The following is a 25,093-nucleotide window of genomic DNA, read 5'->3' as shown; positions in this document are numbered from 1 at the left end:
ATATAAATGTGACTTTTCTACACAATATATATTATGTCACGTCATGTTTAAAGATCCATATTGTTTTTTCACTTTTACTGGTGCCAATAACTTACAAGTTTGCAAACCACCAAAACCAATTGACATCCGTGTAGTTAACCCGGGACATCTGCGGCCCATAAGGGTCTGGGGCCCCAAGGCGGTTGCCCACTTTGCCTGTTTGGTAAACAAGCTTTGACTAAAAGATTGTCCTTAATTGCAGTGGTTAAAGCAATTATCTATTGTACACTCCGCTTCATTGATATAGTAAAGAAAGCTTTATTTCAATTCTGCAATTGACTCTTATAGGTCGAGATGCCTCTTAGCCACTCTGATACACCTCACCTTGTATGCATGCATGCACAAATGCACACACACACACACACACACACACACACACACACACACACACACACACACACACACACACACACACACACACACACACACACACACACACACACACACACACACACACACACACACAAAAGGAGAGAGAGTGGAATGGATAAAAGCTGAACTCCCCTCAACATGACAAATGCAACCATCTCAATCTCTCCCAATATAAATATTTCAACGCGGCACACTCTCAAAGTGCACTAATCTCCACTTCTGCCTGTTTGAATAATGAATGCAATAAAAACTCACACTGCTACTCTTAACGTTGCCTCAAACTGCCCCTCGTCTGACCTGAATGTGAGAGGCTAGACGTTGTAGGGCTGGATGAGTAATTAGAGGAGACGATGAGTGAAGAGTCAAAGAGGAGAAAAAAGACAGATGAATAACGAAAGAAAAAGAAGTGGTACAACAGTGGCGTTTAGAAGTTGACAAGATGGGAATACTGTGGCACAGAGAGTGTCTCATGGATCACATGAAAGGGACTTAAAAGTAGAAAACAATCTCATCTACTGATGGACTTCCTGACATGTCCTCAAACAGATCAACAGAGTGAAATGACAAAAGACAGAGGGACAAAATTATCTTTCAAAGGGACGAATATGTCTGTGGTCCTAATGGACTTTAATGGACGTTTTGTTCCAGACAGAGGGACAATTTGTTTTTCCACCTTGGTTGAACCTTTGGCAGAGGACAGGTGTAATAGTTTAATTATCGTTATAGTGTTGGTCTCATGTGGCTTGGGTGATTAACTGCTGCAACTGTAAGTGGGAAGCTTAATGAATCTTCTCTGCATTCTGGTTTCCAGTGTGAAGAACTCTGATTTATACAGTGGGCTGTGTGCTGGTTGTACATTTGGAGAGTTTGTTCAAGGTTCGAGGTTCAAGGTTCAAGGCTTTTATTTGTTATACGTACATAGCTACATTATAGTTAAAAAATCTTAAGTCGCAGGCTCCACCAACGTGTCTGAGGACATGCACTTGTTCTTGCATTTTTCTGTTATTTCTCCACACTTGTCATGGTGACTTTTGAGGAGTTTGTAAGACCATGTGTAGCCTAATTAAAATGTCTACAATTTCAGCAACCTTGCATCCCTTGAAGTCCCACAAAAAGGCACACAGCTGACAGACTTCTGCTTGGAAGTCAGAAGGGACTTCATCAAGCATCTTGTCCCCCTCCCCTCCCTCTCTGTTGTCTCTTCTCTCTATAGCACCCACCGCCAATCTGTGACTAAAGCGCCATCTCTCAGGCTGCACACTCCAGGCTGCATTCACTCACTGGGTCTGCAGGCAGTAAAGAGACACCTCTGAATTCATTTGACTCGTCTCCGCGCAGCGCCGGACCTCTCTCTGCAGGAATCAGCAAATATATGCGGAAATCCAGGAACAGTGCATGTAAATATACAGCAGCCGGTATTCTCTGGGACACTTAGCCCGAGAGGCGAGCAGCTGGCTAGTTTTTCGCCAAACATGCGGCGCAAAGAGACAAACACACATGAGAAGGGGAGGAGATAGATAAATAGATTTATAAGGGGAAAAAGCTCCGCGTCGATTTGTGTGGAAGCGCTTCATCAAAAATCTGACCTCGACCTCCTCGGACGGTGGGAAACTGGTGGTTGAAATGGAGATGTCGAGATTTTCTATCACCTCGTCTCCTCCTCCAACATACATGCTGCTGAGGCTGATGATGATGTTTGCGTAGGAGTGCTTTATCTGAGAGCAGCGTTGGTGAAGCGGTCTCTCCTGTTCAAACAACTCCAGACAAGCAGTGGTGTGTGGCTGACGCGTCTTTCCGGGGGCATTGTAATTACTATTGGAGCGTTTTTTCCCTCATCTTTGGAGTGCTTTTCGGGTGTCTTTCTGCGAGTTTGGAATTGGACAGAAAACGTTTTGCATGCGAATGAAAGGACTGGTGTGGAAAAGTAGTCCGACAGCAAAGAATAAGGACACATACTATTTTACCTTTTTTTTAAACTAGCAACTACACAGGAGCAGCCAACCGGTTTTTTGTTGGACTAAAGTCGATTGACTTAGTGGCACTTCAGCGTTTTGCTGATTACTTTGCTGACATTTGGGCTTTTTTTGCTATTGGTTTCACTATTCAGTGACTGAGGTCGACACAATCTACAACCAGCAGAGGTCGCGACCTGAGCTCCAGGGAGCCACCACTACCCTAGATGTGACCCGGTGAATTCCTCTTATCTCTGCAGGTAAGAGTCCTCCTCATCCTACAGTATAAGTAAATAAGATGTTCTTTTATTCTCCATACACTCTTTCCTATGTTGGATTTAACATTGGTTTTATAGCAAACCGGATACATCTTCTTGTTGAGTCATGCATGCCATTTAGTAGTTTGTTTGGAAAGGAGATGAGATAGATGGATAGATGGATGGAGAGGGGAAGCAGAGTGCTTCATCACTTTCTAATTTCAGCACCATGGACAGATCCACACTTGTCTTCTAGCAGGATGGGTAGCTTTTCTTATTCAAACCACAACATTTCTAATTCAGTATGGTCCATATACCCCCCTCTAAGTACAACAAATAGCAGAGTGTGTTTTCAGCAGCTTAAACTGAATCATGGTACAGCTGTGGATATATATTACAGATATATATAAACAGAGGGATAGATGAGAGAGGGTAAAGGCAAAGGGAGAGGTTCAGTGATTCTTTTGTATGACCGACTTGCTGGCTGGCCGGCTCACCACATGCTGACAAAACAGCATGGCTCGTGAGCCACTGCTACTGTCACCAACTGTTAGCCATGGTCACATCCAAACTGTTCGCTTCAGATATTTTTAGGCAGGGTGGAAATGCATCTCAAGCAGCATTAAAGCAGTGCAACACGAAAGCAGTCCACTGAATTCAGTTAAAATGCTGAAAATATTTCAGGCAAATGGATGCAAATGCAACCAACCGCCTACGCTGTGTTTCGGAAAACACTGTGCTGGATGAAGTCATAGCTAACCAGCTTAACTGTGTAGCTGGGATGGTGAAATCTAAGCTTATGGAGTGTTTAGATATTTTGTAAGAATATAATTTTGGTGGAACACAAGGGGAGAAGAATGTTGGGCCCCAGATGCTTGTCTTAAAGGCAATTGGGGTTATTTTTTAACAATAACCCTTCTTCTCTTATGGTGAAGGAATGAACCATCATATTCTTGGGGATAACTTGCTAAGTATTTTAGGGGTGTAACTATACATTGACATGGATCGATGCACTGATTTAATGATCAATCATCCAATAGTATCAATGCAAAATATCAATACATATCATTATCTTTAACAAACGCCTTTATTGTGAAATTCCCATAGCACATCTATGTCATGGTTTCCAGCCAAGCGCATCTCCTTCGCACACATTCAAACAGGTTACATGAGAACGAGGGCATTTTATTGGCAAAAGAGATCATTCTATTTTAATTCAAATAAAAAGAGGGTTTCAACCCAAGTCTGAAAGAGCCCAGCGAATTACATTTTGTTTTCTTTTTGTCAATAGATGAATTGAATGGGCACATGATATAGTCTTATATTGATCTCAGGCCCCTGAGTTGAATCAAATAGAAATTGCATCGTTGCAGACTTTATATCATCGGATATCATACTGTTGTCTATATAATCAGATCTGTATAATAGTCTATTGTGTTGAAACTTGTAATTAAGACCTCTAATGTATTTACTAAAACCCACTATTTCATGCTGCCCAGAAAGTAACTTCTTTGAAAATAACCTCACTATATAATACAGCCTCATTAGCTGTTGGAGTATCAAAACGCTAATGTACTGTTTCAGTCCAAAGTTCAGGCAATATTCTGTTTACCAGAGGATGAATACTCTTCATTATTTTCTTCTCTGCTTGTGTATTGGCAGATGTGATTTGGAGTTATTGATTCCCACATTTCTGTTTACCTTAGCTAATCTCCCTAAATACTTACCTCCTTCTCATTCATTGAAACGTTTAAGAAGAGTGCAGTACATTTCAAGAATAAACCTGAATAAATAACTCCAGGAAACAATATGCCTCCACACAGGGCACGAATGGTCACTGAGCATATGATTAGGATAGAAACCAATATGCTTTTGCTTTCCCAATCGCCATATCTCAGTGCTCTCCAGCTTTATCATCAAAACACCAAATGAAGGAAAATGTGTTGGTGCTACAGTAACAGAGAGGCTCTGAGGTGGTGTTCCCACATGTAACTAAGATGGTTACTGTAGGTTTTTCCTTTAATTTCCCGGGGGCAAAGAGAGTTGAAGGTTGCACACTTACTCAGATTGATACCTGTGACTCCTCTGCTGTATGACTCACTGAGCTACCATGAATTATGTTATGATGTTGGTGCTGATATTTTTCCAAATCACGTCAATGCTGCCTTTGTATTAGCACCACAGTGACTGGTTTTAAGCACTCAATATCATATTATATTGTAAATGCCTGAGCTAATGGTAAAAAATGTTATCAAACGCAGGTATTGAAATAGTACACTATACACATACAGGAAGTTAAATATGTGTTAAAGCCAATTTTGATTGTAAGGGAATCTTACAACCATCTATTAAACTTGAAAAACTAAACATAAAGGTTTATAGACAAAGCACTGGATAGCGGTGGTTTGGAAATCTGGTTTTCCATCACCCCATAGATATATGCTGAATGTACTTTCAGAAAGATTTGGCAACCCTATTTGACCTATATGCACACCCTGCCAACGCCTATATCAGATGCATTTGAAAAAAATGTTTTCATCCGCATTATTTTTCTGAATTAGCCAGGATTGTTTAGATTGCCTCTCTTAATTTTATATTATATTCATTTATATTCTATATAATTTTTTTAGTTAATTAAAATGTTGAATACTACCTAGTAAGGTCCTCTTTCAGTGTGTATTTAGGTGGGATGTGGTGGATGATTTAGATCCATGTTCATGTGAGATTATGTATTCTGTGTATTTAATGAAATCATATAATGTTTTGTATGTTCTGAAATATAATATATTTATAGGCGGAATAACTGAATGCTAGTATAGGAATGACAACTGGGACTAAACTCATGTTGTGTACTGCGAAGAAAAAATAAATTGAGACACATACTGTGCTCTTTGAGGGCCATAACAATGAAAGACAAGGCAGGGCTTATGTTCCCATGGCGACTTCCTCAGTGACCCTCGTAACAACCTCGGCCCCCTGGGAGATCAGTCATACTCCTGCATGCTCACACACACAAACACACACACTCACAAACACACACTCTGAAGCCCCCCCTCTGAGCGTGGCCATGAGTGACTGTGTGTTTCTGGTCTGGTTGCTGCTGCTGCTGCTGGTCTATCAGCCTCTCAGCCATTACAGCAGGAGGGAGACGAGGAGGAGGAGGAGGAGGAGAGAGAGAGAGGGAGAGGGAGTTGAAGGACAAGCAGATGAGTAGGATGGAAGAAACCACATTTCAAAGACAGATGGGTGATGAAAGAAGACGAAGAAGAGGGCTTGTAAAATAGGCAGCAGGGGAAGTAGAAGACAAGGAGGAGGGAGGGTTTAACAACTGGCAGAACCACCTAAGAGTGAATGCAATTACAATGGCAGCATGTCCACTGCCTTTTATTTCCTGGGCATTTAAAGTGTACTCACATATCAGCTTGATTACCTTGAAAATGCTCAACAGGGAGGCGAGTCATGATAGATCTGCTGTGGTGGAGATAAAGGGGAGAAGGGAGAAGTGGAGGGGATGGATTGAGACTGGGGGAAGGGAACATGGCTGCTCAATGATCATGTTAAACAGTCACCACCCGTTCCTCCCTTCCTCCACCCATCTCTCCTCCCCTCCCCCTCGGCCCCACACTCCGCTCTCCCCCTCAGTAGCTTCACCGTGACATGCTCACACATCACGCTCACGCACAGATGAGTTCCCACACTGACACCGGCATGCATTCCTGGTGCAAGCACGCGCTTTGGTCAGCTGCCCTCATCCCCAAGAGTGATTGTAAAACTGAAGCTCATTGCAAAGAGTAGAAGGGAGGTGGGAGAGGCGGGGAAGACGAACAGGAAGAGGGTGAGGAGAAACAGCAGCAGAATAAAACAAACGATTGTTCTTCCCTTCATGTCCCTCATACTGTACATGGCAGCTTCATTAGCAAGGTTGTATGTGTGTTGCCATGCAAATTTGTCATGAATAGTGTCAATAATTGTGTTAGTGAATATGACAAACAGTGGGGCTTTTTTCCCAAGAACAGCTTACACAGCAAATTACACTTGCTGAGATCAGGAGACACAAAGACATTATTCCACCATAAGGTCAAGCAAAGTGAGCAGTCAGAACATCAGGCAGTTTACAGAAAAACGGTATGCTCCGAAACATGGTAGAAGTTGATCCTGGAAGTAGCTCTGCAAAGACTAATGAAGTAATGTTCCAAAGGTGTAACAGTGCAATTATTTTATGATTTGATTTCTAAAAATGTAAGACAAATGTTGAAACTGGTGATTTAGGGTACGCCCAGATCTCAGTATTTGATAGAAGTGAATACAATGTTCAAATAACTGTGGAAACAAACTTAATGAAAAGTGTAATTTTCCCTTTAATCTGGCTCGCTATTGGCACACTACTCAGACCAAGTTTAATTTGCATTTTTTCTTTATGAGTATAACCTACGATATTGGGTACTTTTCAAAGAAGCCTAGGGGCCTTCTCATTACGAACTTTATGATCCAAAGCCTACTCACTCATTATGAGAACAGCCAAGTTTAGCTGCATAATGTTAAATCTGAGACTAAAAAAGTTGCACACGTCGACGACACGGCCCTTTTAGAAAGTGATGAAGCGAAAATACATTTAGGAACAAGCAAGCTCAGCAAGGTCGTGACTGACTCCGCCATAAGAGTTGATCACAACAGAAATGCACATGAGACGGGAGATTCTCATTCATAAATTCCTGTCTTTTCAATATATCGTATCTTATTATGCATTACTGCACTTCTGCCTGACTGAAATGTGCTTTATTTTGTACCAGCTTAGAGATTAGCATACAGTGAGTGAGCGCTGGGGAAGAGTTGGTTCAAGTACAAAACGGATAGAACTTTTAAGAGTAAACCACCCACTCAAAAAACAGAAAAGACGGTGGTTAAATGTCAGTCTGTAATAGCCCTGTCGCCATAGTAACTGGAGACCTGATTTTAAACGGCACTGACCATTAGCACTAACACCGAAGCAATCTTCCTTTTTATTTCCTTCGACCACCTTTACATATATTCGAGGACGTCTATTCTGTCACAAAGTGTCCTCTGATGCCTTTTCTTCTTCATTTGTTCTTCGCATTATCACTCATTTAATTCTTCTCTCGCCCTCTACCTTTTTTCCTCTGTTTACTCCACTTATCACTCCCACTCATGCTGTCTCCTTCAATCTGTACCATCTTCCCTACCTCCTTCGTGTCACTGCCTCCTTTAGACCTCTGAAGACACACAGTAGACACATGTGTATCTTTACAATATACTGGAGATGTAATGCATTCAATATTTAAGTGTCTTGTTTCTTACTTCTTTATGTTACTGCATATCATTATACATGATGTATATGTTTCTCTTCTTAGGGGATTAAAATGTAAGACAGAAATAAAAGCAGACAGGAGCTCTGTAGGGTTTCATATATAATGCACATTTATGTAAACTGATTTCACGCTGCAATTACAAGTCAAATAACATTTACAGTACAGTATTTTAAACCTTGCTATTGAACATTTGAACACAAATCAAATGTTGTTTCCTCAGGTTTGGACGTTCTAGCGTTAGTCACAAAATGGATGATATTTTTGTGCCAGTTTTTGTGGGTATTGTATTGTTTTTCACAGTGCATTTTGTCATATGCCACAGTTGTGTGATTATTTCATCAGTGCAGCAGACGCGTAGTAACGTCTGACTGTTCTGAGACTTTTGTCAGTTGAGTGACTTCTTGTGAATACCATGTTTGTTTGACACGCTGCGCTTTGAAAACACAAAGTGACGCACAGCAGGATCTATCAATCTCTTGAGTCAGAGGCGCTGTCTTTGCTTGTGAGTGGCACTGCTGCTCAAAGTGATTTTCCAAACCGAGTGCTGCCCGTGCTCCCTGAGGAAGTGTACATCAGCTGGACAGACAGAGAGAACAAGTGGTGGAGAACAGAGAGGCCGACAGAGACAGCAGAGCAAATGGGAGGAGAGGCTAAACAGACAGAGAAAAGGGTTCAGGGAAAAGGAAAAGAGACAGCAAGACAGAAAGTGGAGATAAAGAGAGGCAGTGAATGCAAACGCAAGGTAAAGACGACAAAAAGTGAAGGACGTGTCTGGCAGGGTGCCAAGGGTGTTATCTTTTCTGGGTTGACAGGTTCTAAATTCGGAGTGTTTACTACAGTTTTGAATGTAGACTACTACTGTTAAAGAACTCTAAAGGAATACAGAGATGTGCCTTTGTGCATGTTCCGTATAGAAAGACAACTGCTGTCACAAAGTAAAACTGCCCTGTCACTTTCATATAGTGAGGCAACATGTGTCCTCCGGAATATGCAAAGGTATACTCATAAAAAAAAATGACATTGCGGTAGATTTTTTTTATGGAAATGATTTGATCCCAACTTGATCCTTTGTTCTGAAGCCAAATTGGTCCAGATGTCATCAGAGTTTATCATCTTTGCTGGACAGATTAATAAGCTAGATACATCTTCAAACAAAGTCATACATGTTAAAATGCCTTTAAGCATCTCACATTATGTCATTCCCAGTTTTAATATTTGGCTGCTTATTGGAGACATATGGAGATGTTTTAAAACACAATATAACCAGTCAACCTGGATGGATTAATCAAACTGGTTCCTAGGGGTCAAGGGGCCTGAATAACAAAATACCCCATGCACCCTAAAATAACAGCAAAGAGACGCTTAACACCTAGAAACATCACAAAGACACCAAAAACATATACATAACAACCCAAAATAAGACACAAACTACCACACAGAAATGTAAAAGGACTACAAATAAATGCTGGACAATCATAGAAATGGACAATGACTGCAGAACAACCGAAAAACCACTGCAAGGAGATGCAACACCTCTACAGAAGGACACAAAATGACTGAAATTATACTTTTTAGAAAGTACTGTCTTGTTTTATGGAGACAGGGTGGGAGGAATCTGACATATTGTTACCTAAGGGCCCATTGTCTCACAATCTGTACATGTCAGTCAAACTAAAGCTAACTATGCCCTTCTGAGGGATAAAATGACATGTGCCATGCTGTTGCTTGGGGAGAGAAGGCAAAGTGAGGAAAAAGTCTAAAATTAGAATGATATCATTGTCAAGTGTCAAGGAGCAAATGTAATTGAATGGTGTCTTATCTAATTCAGGGAAGGGAAAAGGAATTAAATTCGTTTGAGGGCGGTGTATTACCCTGAACAGAGCCTGTAGCCAGAGGGAAGGCTTTTGTTGTGTGTGTGTGTGTGTGTGGGTGTGTGTGTGTGTGTGTGTGTGTGTGTGTGTGTGTGTGTGTGTGTGTGTGTGTGTGTGTGTGTGTGTGTGTGTGTGTGTGTGTGTGTGTGTGTTGGTGTGTGTGTGTGTGTGTGTGTGTGTGTGTGTGGTGTGTGTGTGTGCGTGTGCGTGCGGTGTTCGTAATATTACACTTTTACATGTTTTGCAATAATGTATTAACTTAGGGACCGACTCGGGATAGAACTGTCTGCTTGTTGTGTGCATGAGAAAACGTTTTTCGCACCATGAGGTCCAAACGTAGCTTTGAGTGTCACAACAGACTGTCTCCTCTGTCACTGCAACTTTTCTTGACTGACACTGAACTTATAAACCGGGAGTGAGCCAGCCGCAGCCAGCAGCTACTGTTATGATCCTGTTTAAAGTTATGTGCACACTACACACAAACAAACATGCAGAGATTATTTGTGCCAAGAGTGAGCGGAAGGTGCTGAGATTTTCATTATTGTTATTGTTATTACTCAATATGGAAGAGCGCACAGAGTTTGCATGAATCTCTCTCGACTGACTAATATTCTGTGGTAACAGCAGTTCATTTCTGAGGGGCCGTGAGACTGGAGATGCTGTCGAGTTGTATCGCCGCTCTTGTCTGTTATATTTATGCAGTGCTACGCAGAAACAGTAACTACTACTCATGCTATTAGAGGGAAGTTGCTGGAAGTAAGTGTGTGTTTTAGAGTGGGGAAGAGATGTTGGAATAGTGTGCTCTATAAGGAATTCATATTTGCTTTCCCACCTAACAATTGTATGTATTCACACCAAGAAACACACACAGTATGTACACTTTCCTCCACTATGCTGTAAATCAGACAGCGGCTAGTTTTACTCATGTGTTAGTTTTAATTATGCTCGATTACTGTGTGTATCTAATGGCCTTGATGCACCAAGCTGACATTCATCCATCTGGTGGCGCTGGGCCATTATTGAGCCTCTGTAGCAGACCACTGCCTGTGGTTTTTGTTTTGTGTCCAGAACTGCTGGCACATGTCATCAGTGCCATTCCGTAAACAGACCTAACTGGAATATAATATGTTTGGTTCTAACACCTGTTGCAGGCTTTTGTCAGGATTACTGGTTTTTATTCATTACTGGATATATTCAGAAGCTCATAAACAATGTACAGACTCATTTATTTATCACTTTTGACCTATTATACATTTTTGTCCCTCTGCCTTGATATTTTTCTCATTTCATTTTGCTGTGTTCCGGATGTTCTTGGCTGTTTTTCTTTCCCTCGTGCTGCCGCTGCCTCCAGCTGTCACTCCTCTGGCTCTTCTCCCATGAGTCTCCGTTCTGTAAATCACTAATTTCACAAGTTTTCTACTTAGTTTTGTTTGTCATAGAACTTCAATCCTTTTGCAGCATGCGTTTTTTTCAGTTCATGAAAGTTAATTCTAAAATGTTTGTAGTTATGTCCCCGCTGATCTATTTCACAATGACTTAACCACTAAGGATTTAAGTGATACAATTAGCTTATTATGTCAGGCCAAAAGTAAAGATTAAGGTCTACAGTAACTGTCACTGAATTAAAAAAAACGTAATCACTTTTTAAGTCCACCTGTTACCAGGACACATTTTTACCGCTCACAAAACTCAGTTTCAGGGCCCTTCAATCCATCAGCTGTGAAGTTCAAAGCACTGTAATATCTCTGAGCTAACTTTAGCTCCTGCTGGTGCCAAGATTATAGCCTGTCACACCCAGGCTAGTGGTATTATTTTCACAGCAGAGGGTAGTGCATGGCATGGCGGAGGGGAGGAGGAGGAAGTGCAGTGGCAGTGATTATATGCAATTATGATAAAATAAAAAGTGAAAGCCCATTCCTTCAACCATTCAGGGCAAAAGACACATTTGGAGGAAGATGCTCACATAATGACAGATAGATAGATGACATTCTTTAAAAATATTTCTTTGTTGGATTTTTATAGTTCAAAGTGAAAGGCATTGTTTGAAACTGCAGTAAAATAAGTTTGTCTGCTGCAACAGGACACACACCATACACAATTTGAACTTATGAACGCTTGAATGAGCCAATTACAGTACTCGACTGTGACACAATACATGTTCCATTATGTTTCTGTACACATTATCAAAGCTGACTGCTTCCCGCCACAGGCTCGAGTAAATACAGGTGACAGCTTTATTAGATCCCTTTTGGATTAAGCATGGTAAAGTTCACTAGTCAAAAGATATTTGTAGCAATAAGGAGAGGAGAGGTTGACCTAAAGGAGAATTGCTTTGAGAGAACCATGTTTGTTCCCTGAAACATGGAAATGGGAACATAATTAGTTTTGCCTTTATGGTTATTTCTTGCTTCAAGGTTTAATTTAAAAACTGAGACAAAACCCCGTCTTCATGTTGAGCAACATTACAGGTGATGATACTTTTTGAAAGCGCTTTGTTTTCTACAATTTGGCCACATTATAGCACCACAACATTCTCAGATAATCCTAAAAATGTATTGGGACTCCAGAGGAAAACCTTGAAAAACTACCACTGTCTAAAAATACAGTATGTGTTGCACAAGGAAGGGCATGCTTCGTCATTTCCAGTGCATGCACACCGCGTTTAATGTTACATTACATCAGCATGCAATCTGAACTGGAACAGCTACTAAGCAAGGTCATTCAGATGGATGAGAGACATTTAGTGAGCTATGTAATTAAATGAAGAGACCCCCAGGTCACCATTAGGTCTCTCAAACGCCCTCATGGTGCTCTATTCCTACAAGCCGAGAGCAATCTTTATGATATATCATCCACAGAGGGGCACTTATAACAGAAATATTTTCTGGGCAATGCAGTGGGACTCATGAGAGGAATAAAAACTATTTCTGGTTTCCAATTATCGTTGCATATAAGGAATAGTTCCTTTTTTAATTCTCCCACAACCCCCAAATCTCCCTCTATCTCCCCACTGCCTTCTGGATTTCCCTGGTACCTGATTCAAGGTCAGAGTTGGGGGCGAGCCAGGCTTGTCAGTGCCTTTCAGCGGAGGGATGAGGTTCGAGTTCAGGGACACAAAGAAACATTTTTGTACGCCTGGTGAAATGTTACGCTGGAACAGGGTGAGCAAGGATCCTGAGAGGGAGAATCAAGTAATGCAGCAGTCAGGGTCAGTGCAGCCAGACGGGGAAACATTGTGACAAGGCTTAAAGAAGAAGTTGGGGATATATTACTACTTGTATTATGGCTTAATGGAGATAAAAAAATAAATTAATAAACATCCAGTCAAATCAATTTTGCACCATTTCATCATCGGTTAAACTCACTTTCATTCAGTTAAATTATTCATAATGTTAATGTTTAGTGAACTTATCGTCTTCCTCATGGGGGAACATTTGAACATGTAGGCTTCAGTATCATTTGAATTCTAACTTGTATTGACACAGTGACATTTCATGCATCTTCAATGCAGCCTCAAAAGGGCTTTTTAAACAAACCAATTCAATTTGAATTCAAACATTAATTGCAATTTCCCTTTATAGAGGATTACAGATGTACCTCTACAGAATATGTTTTTGCTGGTGAAAACCCCTTTCTCTAGACACACTATACTAAACAATATGAACATTGCTATTGTTCAGGTGTTACGATTGACTCAAATTCAATTAATTGACATACTATACAATCTTTCTATATTTGTCTTCGCAACTGCAAAATTACCCGTTTTTGAAAGTGACTGTTTATTTATTCTAACAAAAAGGCATTGCATTCAATTTGAAAAACTCTTAAAGGGATAGTTTAACATTTTTACAAGTACGCATATTTGTTTTCTTTCAGAGTGATAAATAAGATGATTGATAGGCTACAACGCCTAGTTAGCTTAGCATAAATACTGGTGCTATGCAAAAATGTGAACTTTAGAGAAAGCTGGGCTAGCCATTTCTTCCTTTATGCTAAGCTAACTGTCTCTTGGCTGTGGTTCCACATGTAATCGAGTCTCAGCTATCTCACAGCGAGAAAGTAAAAAAAAAAGAAAAAGTTGAAGCAATCCAGCTATACAGCAGGACAGGTTGTGCTCCAAAGGAAAAGTAATGAAGTGTACAAAGTGGATCACAGTGGCGCTTCATTATCTTAATGATGGTGCATCACACATCAATGCAATGTATGTGAAGGTAGTTGTGATAAATGTTGCATTAATAATTGCATTCATTTTCTTCCGATAAGATGATTCATACTGAAGGTGAAAGCTGTAACTACTTTTCCAAACACCAGTTGAATGCTCGCTGATTGCTAAGTTTATAAGAGGGTAGACGCCGACTCATCGACGACAGAGAGCTATAATCAAACAGATTCTGTCACAAAGAAAGGTTCATTGTGTCTTTCTTTTCATTATCAAATCGGAGCTCTGTTATCTAAGACCTTTTTGTGACATGAAAACACCTGGCATAGGAACTTTAGCGCTCAGAAGAATGTCAGTAATTAAACATTTTCAAACGTTATGTGTCAATGTGTCAGAGAACCATGCACTGTGTTCTTTGGATATGGCTGAAAATACATGACGGAAATCACTCTTTGACAGCTACAGCTGTAATAGGGCTCATCCCATTGTTCTCGGGGCATGTTATTGTCTCTTGTGTATGACTCGAATACACCACCTACTGTGTACTTCTCCCCCATTCCACTGAAAGCCTGTCAACAGCCATTATTCCTAGCAAGACCTCTGCTGTGATCCCTGCCATGTTTTATCAAAGCGTGGCAATTTGTTCCAAAGCCCACTGTCTGAGCATGTTAGCTAGTGCTAAAATTATTACATGTGATTGTTTATGAGTGTTTGTGTGTATTTGTGTGTGGGTGTGCCTACTGCTATTCTCCTCTTTGCCCCTAACCTCTTGTCACTCGTGGGGATGAATACCAGAAAAAGAAGCGGAGCAGACAAGTATGCCTTTCACCAGTACTATTTCACAATGTGTGGATGTGTGGATGTCTGTGAGTGTGTGTGTGCGTGCGGGTGTGTTTGTGCAGGGTTAAATAATTAACAGTGTTCATCGCCTCACTGCAACACATCCCTCACACACTGCTCTGATTAAGGGTGCCCCAGGAGATACACACTGCCTGCCCAAAAAACGAATGTGTGCGTGTTGCATGTGCGTGCGTGCATGCATTCGTGCATCCTCTATAGTAGTTTTTGATTGTAAAACATACACATCCTATACATATTTAATAGTATTCTGCATCATGGCTGTGCTTGTGAAATCCCGGCAAAATGTCTGCATTGTGTGTGTGTGTGTGTGTGTGTGTGTGTGTGTGTGTGTGTGTGTGTGTGTGTGTGTGTGTGTGTGTGTGTGTGTGTGTGTGTGTGTGTGTGTGTGTGTGTGTGTGTGTGTGTGTGTGTGTGTGTGTGTGTGTGTGTGTGTGTGTGTGTGTGTGTGTGTGTAGGGTTAGGGCGCTATTGTTATTATCTATTATTATTATCTAGAAATGATATGTTGTTTTCTATTAAATGAACACATTGGCTGAATGCACAATAGGGTCATGGTACTTAATAAAACCATAAACATGCTATGAGTATTTTTTTAAAGCCGAATAGATTTTATGGCTGGTTGGGGCTGTATAACAAGCTGTAAATGCAATATTGACATATTATCATTTGATATACATTCGGTGGACAAAGAGGAATAGTCATTTAGACATTGAGTCATTGAGAATAATATTTGGAGGGAATGATCTGGCTTCTTAGCTGGTTAAAGCTTCTCTTTAATCACCAGCTAGTTGGTAGTATCGCTCTGCTGTTTGCTGCTGAGCAGGTGGCAGAACACTGCCTGCAGCAATCAGAAACAACAGTGATAAGTAAAGAGTGAACCAAAACAGTAGATTAGCAGGACGTAAGAAACAAAACAAAACACTCAATTAAGATCAGGGGAATTGCAGAGTTGGGGGATAATTCTCTGAGGGTTTTTTATCCTTTGTTATTGATTCAAACAAATATTAAAATATTGATTAGTAACACTTTAAGCCCATCGTTATGATCAGACAGATTTTTGATATTTAACAAAGCTCTAACTTAAGCAGTGCTGTTAGTGAAGATTTGATAAAAGGCCTGCAGTACATTACATCACTATATCTCAGCTTAAAGGTAGGGTAGGTAATTCACTTCAGAAACACTTTTTGTTATATTCCATGGAATGCTCTTAACATCCCGATAGCAATGAATAAATTAAATGCTTTGACAATAAATACATAAAAAAAATTCATCTGTGGAAGCTGTAATACTGTAAAAAGCACGACCAATTATTTTATCCAGCCCGGCTAAAATAACTGGATGGCCTACCTGCCTGTCAGCCTTCCATCTCGTGCACAAACTTATCTCGTGCCCTCATTGGTCATGTGCGCGTTCGTGTGTGTTGGAGGAGGGGCTCTATAAGGAAGTCTGAAGGAAGGGACAGATTTCTTTCGGCTGCGTAGTTTCAAATTCTAGCGCACTCGAGCTGGTTTCTCCATTCTTGCCTACCCTACCTTTAACCCAAATGTCAGACAGACATTCAAACTCCTCCATTTTCCCGTTCTCTGTTCCTGAAAAGTCCCAAAATCACCACATGTAGCTCTTCGATTGAACTCTAAGCCTATAACGCTCTGTTCCTGATGTTCCTTCATATTGATTTGGTTGGTGGACTGTGTGGCCTGGAGATTGGATTAGAGTCCCGCTGTATTCCTGCCTGAGGGGAGTAGCTGTGTTGTCTGTAGACAGGGCACATATACTGCAGAGACAGACTGATCTATTCTAACTTTATAGAGCCTCCATGGAGAGAAATATCACAATGAAAGCTAATGGGGTTTAGACAAGATATCCACAGAGGAATTCAACATGGTTTAAAGGTGTTTCAGGGTGAGAAGGTCAGAGCTGTAAGTCAATAGTACACACATAGACTTGTCCAGGATGTACAGACAGGCACAAATTCAATTTAAATCGCATACTGGGATAGCAGTAAAGAGCATGACTGTTTGCATTTACCTCACTATTCTTATGTTTTCATCATTTCAGGGTGTGTTCGTGTCACAGTTGAGTTATATCTTGACAACGTCGGGCTATACTGCTGTGTGCTTGCTGCTGATAATGGCTCGCATCATTGAGTCATAGCTTAGCAACAAGCCTGCTGTCCTATTTTTGGTTTCAGGCAATTATCCACAATGCAGTGTGATTGTGTGGTCCAATGACACTTCCAGATTGTGCATGTAATGAAGGGGAAAAGGTCTGTTCCCACATCTGTCAAGTGTCTGCAGGGTTTTCCCCAAATATATAAGAATGTAGCTAAACCTGGAAATTGAGTCACAACTTTTTCCACACTGACAGTAGCACGCTATAAGAAAAGGTAAAATAATATATATATTTAGAAATGCAGAGCTGATCTGTACTTGCTAAAACTGGATCATAGAGATAAAGCCAAAAGCATCACCAGCAACATGATTTACAGATGATGATTCTAACTCTTAATGTCAACATCTATTCCTATATATCACTGTTAGAAGGTCATAGAAATGTCATTAAATGCATGAAATTAAATGCAATTTGAGGATTGGAGAACCTGTTTCCTGTATTTGCAAGATTATTCCAGAAAATCTCCACTGATTATAAAAATGCAAATTCTGAGCTAGCAAAGGCAAATATGTTTTGCATTAATAGTAACAACTGAAAGCCTGTTGCCATTGAGCCGTTAAGCTCCATCTACATCTTGCATAGTGCCTCAATTCTACATGTAAATGTACTTCTCTGTGAAAAAGTTCAGTTCAGCGATTTGTTTTGTTTGATTTAGGCTGCTGTTGTTGTGTAACAAATAACTGCCTCAGTGAGCAGGTAAGGGTTCAGTTATTGTTGATGGCTGCTGCGGGGCTCCAACTCTTTAGTTATGTGACAGCCTCAAATTCTTTACAATGTGAGGAAGGCAGAGAAAAGCAATTACTTTTGACAACCTGAATGACATTACAATGTTTGTGATTAATGCGAGTTACTTTCAAGAGTAAAATGAACATTTAAAGCCTCCATGCCCAAGGCTTCTTCCTGTAATCCAGCTGCTGTGGAGACTGAAAAGAGGTAATTAAAGGGAAGCATTGATCTAATAAGCTGAGAATGAGGTCAGTTCAGTTTCAAGTCAATCATACTGCTGCAAATGTTCTTATGACATTCTGGATCATTCAGCCCAGTCATTTCTACCCGCATGGAAACTGTAATATAGACTACCTGAATCTACAAATTAATTAAGACTGACTTTTCCAGAGGACTACAAAGATCATAATTTGGCTATGGTGAAGCACACACAAAGACAGCAATACTGCTTAAATGCATTACATGAAACAATGAAATATTGAAAGCAATATTTGCATATAAGCAAGTAAATAAACGATACAATGCAATGGCAAGAAAGCAAGAGAGATAACAGTAGTTCCACTTGACAAATCTGCAGAGCTTGTCAAATATGAGCTCAATCAGCTCATCATAGATCAACATCTCCAATTGGCTTTGTCTTGACCTCTGACTTAAGGTCACAGATCACACACATCTGTTTCCTGCTGATTGATTCTTCATTAAGAGATTTCTCTCATTAGGGAAGCAATGCTCTCAGAATGCTGATTCATTGTGAAAACCCCACCCTTTTTTCACAACATAAGCTAAGGTTCTTCCTGCATTGACTTAAACCGAAAAACAAGTATGGACCAACACTTACTAAAATCATTGAACATTCTTTTTTTAATCAGGCAATTTCTCACTTGACTTCTCTCTTTGTGCCTTTTCAATCCTCTATTTCCAACCTGTAGAACATGACAAGGCCACTGAAGATCTCATAGTTCACACTTCAGGTCAAGTGCTAATTTTTGGTTTCTGCCGTTAACAAACTTTCGGATTGAGCACCAATTTATTTTTGGTCACAATGCTCCAAACTGTTAAAAATCAATCAATTTAATGTTGGTGGAAAAGGTTGTATCACAAGTGCAAATTGTTTAGTATTGCTTTTATAGTATTATTGTGGTGTTCTGTGTAGGCGAGTATTAACACAAAGACAGCATTTAGATTTTCTTTTACTTTTGTGACTATTATTGTCACCAGAATTATTTCCTTCCCAAGGTTGGTGTCATATAGTACCTGCGTTTCATATTTCTATTTTTAGATTCAACCATAGACTTACGGATATGTATTTTATTACTTTTAAAGCAGTGGGCATGAACAAAAGTCTCTGGGTTATAATGCATTTTGGGTCCTGGCTCGGTATACATAAGAGATTATATATCTGTTTTCATTCAACCGTGTGCTCGGCTTGAAACCTCAAAATCTCAGCAAAATCCCTTCTCTGTTCACCTCCCTTCTTCTTATGCACACTTTCCATCTTATTAGTCATCCAAAAACCCTGTTTTCCTTTGTCTTCATCCCTTCATCCTCTGTTTCTCCCATCCATTCTTCATTTCCATCTGTTTAGGTATCACCTTTCCCCGTCTGTCTTTCACACCACCTTCTTCATCCACTCCATCACTTTGTATCTCCATTTCACAATCATTCATCAAATCCCTTCCTATCCCTATTACTCAACTCATCTTGACCTTTTTTTCCCCCTCACTCCATGTCAATTAGCCACTCGCTCTGTCTTTGTTTTCTATCACCATGCTCAGTCACTTCAACTCTCCTCACTACCACAATCCATTTATCTCTTTGCTCTCCTGCAGCTTGTTTCTGTTGCTGCTCTGCTGTTGAATGCTGATTTCCTTCTCTCTCTCACACTTCTTTTCCTCATGTGTTTCAGCCTGAGATCCCATCTATAATATGAGCAGCATTTGTAGGATGATTCTATTACATGTTTCCTAACTGCTGGATAATTCAATAAGCACCACTGAGATGACACACAGTTATAATCTACTTAATGAAGCCACTGTGCTGATTAATTGTGTGCTTTCTCTTCCGCCATTTCTTCTCTCCCTCCTCTTCTCTTTTCCACTCTTTCTCTCTGCCCCTCTTCTGCCATCCTTCTCTCTTCTTGCTCTCTGCAGGGTGTTGATGGAGAGCCATTCGAATGACAGCCGGGACAGTGGTCATCACTGGTGGAATTCTAGCTACGGTTATATTACTCCTTATCATCGCAGTACTGTGCTACTGTAGGCTACAGGTGAGGCCACAACTGCTTTCAGACAGTGTTATATTCCCTGTATTTTCTCAGAAAGTTTGCATGAGCTGCGAGTTAAAGGTGTCCTTCAGAACGTAGTCATAAGCATAGCTGCTTTAATCAGGGAAATTGTGTTTGCGACCTCAAATAGCAAGGATAATAGGCGTGTTCCTTTAACCCAAAAAACGTAATTGATGAGTGTAGCAGCATTCTTTGTCTGTGTCTGCCAAGGCTTCTCAAGCTTGGGTTTTACTGCAGTAGAAAATGTTTCTAGAGCTGCGTTTAGAATTGCATAAAAATACCGCAATAGACAGGCATGTTCATCAGGGAATAGTGGCCCTGATTTGTTGTACTCTTAAAGACAATGTAATCTTTGTAAGGATAGGTGCCCTTTAAAATGATCACGTTCCTGTAAAACACACTGATATAGGTTTCAACAAAAAATAGACTATTTACAGCCATGCTAGCAGCTATTCAATGCTCAGCTAGATGCTACTGTCCGACATGTGTTCAGTAGGTTTTATCTTGATAGTGTTGACCATTTTAGTTTAGCATTTCAGCATGCTAAGATTTGCTCATTAGCACTACACAGTTGTTATGATCCTAAACCACAGTATTGGACAAATGAACATGATGATGGGACGCGAAAGAAAGTCAGGGTTTTACCAAAGTTAACACGATTCATCCTGAGGGTAATATAAATGTCTGTTCCAAATGTCAGGGTTATCCATCCCAGAGGCCAAAGTGGTGGACGGACCGTCTGATGAGACATTGCCATTCCTTGGGCCATTCTGCTAGCGTAGCTAAAATGTACATTTATGGTAATGAGGCAAACACTCTCTGTGTGTCAGTCATGGTCCTGGTCTTTGGCTGTCAGAGCATGTAAGCTTGTACCTTAAAGACAGAAAGATCTTAAGGTAAATCATCTCTTCTACAGTGAGTGGAATAGGAAAGATTGCTACAACACTGTGAAGAATAAAAGCCATCACCGCACCCAAAAAGAAATAGCCATAATATCTTTGATCTTTATGCATCGTCACGCATGATCCATCTTTCTAAGGGGTTGTGCTCTGATATTCTGATGTATTTAGGTGAAAAGAACCACTTTTCATGCTTGAAAAACTCCAGATAGTTTGAAATATCACACTAACAACACCACCGGGAAGCATTACTACAGTTTGTGGATTGCTATTAAAGCATGTGGGTTTGTTTCTGTTTTAAATTATGCCGTTTCCATTCTGTTAAACTGAACTCCTCCCCTGTGCATTTCACTGCTTGGCCTTTCAATAGTGTTAAAAATATGTTTGGCAAACAAATTTGAAACAAATTCAGTTAACAAAGAACCTCATCATATCAAGTTTTAAAATAGTTTCTTAATTTCTGGGAGTATGCTTAATTTATGACTGAGATGAGTTTAATAAAAGATTGATATCTGTCCTTTGAATTTAAGGCTACAGACAGTTAACAGGTTGAAACAGCTAGCTAGGCTCTGTCAGAAGGTGACAAAATCCACCTACCAGTAACTGTAAAGCTAACTAATGATCTTGTTTCTTTAACTAGTATAAAAACTTGTGGTGGGACAAAATGCTGTTATTGCCGTTATCTTAAAGGTAATGGGCTCAAATGTATGTTTTTGTGAGTCAGCAGGTAGAGAATTAATGGCAGGGTTGGTGCGTATCCAGCTCCTCCCATGTGTCGAAGTGTCCTTGAGCACATCACTGAACTCTGAATTGCTCCCAAACGTTTGGCCAGGGCCTCGTATGGCAGCTCCTCAATATGCACAAAATCTCAGGATTTGTGGCGGCAAGCATTGTCAGACAGTACTGAAAAAACATTATTAGTAGAATATAGATGCTGACTTATACCTTAATGGCTTTAAGTGCATTTCAATGAACTTGCCAAAGAATGTATTCTGCTGTGCTTCTGCTAACACCATGGCCATGCAGACTTTTCAGTGGAATAAATGCCTTTCTCTTTATTGATCATTATCTTTCTGTTATGCCACTTTTGAAACTCTTCTTTTGCTCATCTCTCTATTTGACATAATTTGGTCCCTAATATTCTCCCTGTCTCTCTATCCCTTCTTCTTCTGTCATCTCTGCTCCCCATCATCTTTCTCGCCATCTCCTCCTCCATCCAGTATTATTGCTGCAAGAAGGAAGAGTCTGAGTCGGAGGAGGAGGAGCCAGACTTCGCTGTTACGTCCCGCCTCCCTCCGGTCCACTCCAATCACAACATTGTGGCGGCTACGGCCGCCGCCTCCTCCATCTCCAATGGCCCCGCCCTTTTCTCCACCCCTCCCCTGGCCAGGAAACTGACACGCTCACAGACCTTCTGTCCATCCTGTACGCACTATGACCTGCCTTTCTACCTGCAGCCGCCCCCTCAGCCGCAGATCCACCATCAACCAGATGGCTTGAGGAACGGAGGCGACCGGATCAGCTACCGCAGCGTGCATCAGCAAGATCTGGACCTGCCAGTGCCTGTGAACATTTCAAACTACCGGAAACCAAACCTGGCCCGGTCGGTCACGATGAGGGACATGTTCACACGCAGCTGCAGCATCAGCACTGATGTTTAGCTGGGTGAGGTTTGAACTCGTTGTCAGTATGTGCTCAGATGAATAGGGATAGCCTAAACAAGACTCTGTTTTTGTCGTCTAGACCAGTTTAGTCCATAGTTTGGTCTAATCTTGTCTCCTTCTACTGGTCACCTTTCGCAGACTGAAGGACTCCGATGGCTCTCAGGACAGGATTTTCCAAGGTACTATGCTCAGGTCCAGGACCTTACACTTGAGCCACGATAGTTTAAAGTATTGTGAATTTACCAATAACACAAACGTCTTGTTTTTGTTTTGTTTTAAATAGCTCTTTTTTTAACAATGAAAAAGGAATTTGTTTAACCATTTGATAAAGTTTGTGTCGCCCTATTGGAATCTTTTACTCGTGGCCTGAAAGACACACAGATTCCCTTAATCCATAATCAGCAGGGATTCTCTCTCTGTCATAGCTGCTATACTAACAAAATATGATTAGGAGAAGTCCAGTGTTTCCCTCTCCCGTGATGGGAGGATCTGCCTGTTCCTCCATCCACAGATTATAAAGATTATAAAATATCACTCACCACCAGTGGAGGAAGGGTGGATGTCATGTTTTAGCTGCCATCCAATGACATTTCAGATCATTTAGGCCATAATATTTTAAGACATAAAGGGCTCACAGAAGATGGAAATCCCTGCTTGTTTTCCACAGAATTTCATAGAGGTCTCCATTTTGACGGTAGACTGGTTTCTCTGAGCGTCTGCTGACACAAAGAGTAACACACTTCAGCAGAGACGGACCTCTGTGTTCATGCAGGCGGAGTGACTATAGGTGCCAAAGGGGGGATACTTTAGGTTCTTGCATTTGTGTGACTGTTCTTGCATGTGTGTGTGCGTGTGTGTATAACTTGATCAGTTGTTATACCGAGATTATTATTCCATTCACTTCAAAACAATCTTTCACCCCCCCTATATGTAAACCAAACCCTGTGGTGGGTTGCAATAACATTTTAGACATTTCTTGTAATGGGTGAATGCATTGTATTAGTTTGCCCTTTAAATGTATGCTAATGCGAAGAGTGCTCCAACCAGATGACAAAACCTATTTTGTAAATGTTTATTTTACAGATTAAGGCTAAAACATAGACTGAAGTTGTAATTGTGGCAGTCAGAGGACATTTGTAAGGCAAGGCTTTATAGTTATTTTAGTTCTTCTAGACTCTTCACTGAATTTCTTGTGTTGTCTCTGGTTTGATAAATGGATTCATGGGCTAAAGATTAATTCACATTTGAAGGCACATCTTTAAGTATTTAACAGGCCATAGTACACACTTTAGTCTCTCTCTTCTCTCAACTCGATGGACTGAGAAACATTTGCTCTTCTCTGAGGTACTCAGAGAGTTCCTTCCCGGGATTGTTTTTATTTTCTGCACTTGGCTGACCGGCCTATAGCTGGAGGAGCAGTTTTATGGACACAGAACACACGTTTCACGAATGAAATGATTTACCGCTTGATTTCATGAAGAAATGCTTGTGGCTTTGTGAGGGGCCTAAAGCTGATTGGATTGTCCCTCGCCCCCCCTTTAAAATGGATGGTAGATGCTGTTGTACCCACACTCCCTCTCTCTTTCTCTCTCTGTTGATTTGATCAGCGATCATGCTCATTAATATTCCCAAAGGGTGAAACAGTGAGTGATTTTGTTATAAGTTTTCCTCTTGTGACATGTGCTTTCCTGCAAATACACTACAACACGAACACACACACACATATTCACACAGTTCTCAATGCTATGCTTTCCTTCCTTTTAAACAGATGTGACAGTTGCACAGGAAACTTTGTGCCATAAAGATTTATTAAAGAGAAATGTATTATTATTATTATTATTATTACAAGTGTATATTCAAATGCAGTGTTGCTTTTTCCCTACAGTATATGAATTACTTGCTTTATTTTATGATCCAGCTGGTTTTTCAGACTCGGTACAGTGAAGCAGAAAAGTTTCTGTCCTTGTTTCTAATATATAACTAACAGACACATTGTTGCTAATAAAATGGTGTGAAAATCTTTCTGAACTGTTTTGTTGTACTTTCCTTAAATTAACTGTGTTAAATGTTCAAATGTTCTCATGGTTCAAATTCATGTTCTAATGTTTGTGGATGAATGGCCTTGGAATTCATTTGTTATATTTAAGTGTGTTAAAGGGGCCCTATTATGCTTTGGGGGGTTTTCCCTTTTTTGTTATATAGGTTTGTGCATGTAAATGGTCTGCAAAGGCTAAAATCACAAAGCACCACTTTTTGAACATGAAATCAAGTAAACATGTCACGGTACAAAATACAAATATGAACTCTGAAAATGTGCATACGCTGACAAAACTGAACCGTTTACTTTTTATTAAATGTATTATGTCAACAGATTTCACATAACTTTATTATGTTAGTTGAAAGCAATAATATTAAGTTTAAATAAAAAAAAATTAGGTTCAACTTAATATTATTGCCTTCAATAACCTAATACAATTATATGAAAATTGTTGACATAATACATTTAATTA

General features: G+C 40.4%; 1 protein-coding gene across 1 annotated transcript; it reads left to right on the top strand.

Annotated features, from left to right (window-relative positions):
• Positions 1 to 1,714: 1,714 nt before the first annotated feature.
• Positions 1,715 to 24,606, top strand: fam163ba (family with sequence similarity 163 member B, genome duplicate a). The gene is made up of 3 exons (XM_034122951.1): positions 1,715 to 2,623; positions 19,887 to 20,002; positions 22,140 to 24,606. Exons 2-3 carry the CDS (start codon positions 19,910 to 19,912, stop codon positions 22,578 to 22,580), a joined length of 534 nt encoding a protein of 177 aa, XP_033978842.1. The 5' UTR covers positions 1,715 to 2,623; positions 19,887 to 19,909; the 3' UTR covers positions 22,581 to 24,606.
• The last annotated feature ends 487 nt before the right edge of the window (positions 24,607 to 25,093 follow it).

This window comes from Trematomus bernacchii, unplaced genomic scaffold (genome assembly GCF_902827165.1).
Source record: "Trematomus bernacchii unplaced genomic scaffold, fTreBer1.1, whole genome shotgun sequence".
Classification (NCBI taxonomy): Eukaryota; Metazoa; Chordata; class Actinopteri; order Perciformes; family Nototheniidae; genus Trematomus; species Trematomus bernacchii.
The sequence above is the reverse complement of the archived record's forward strand: the minus strand, read 5'-3'. Positions and strand labels throughout refer to the sequence as shown.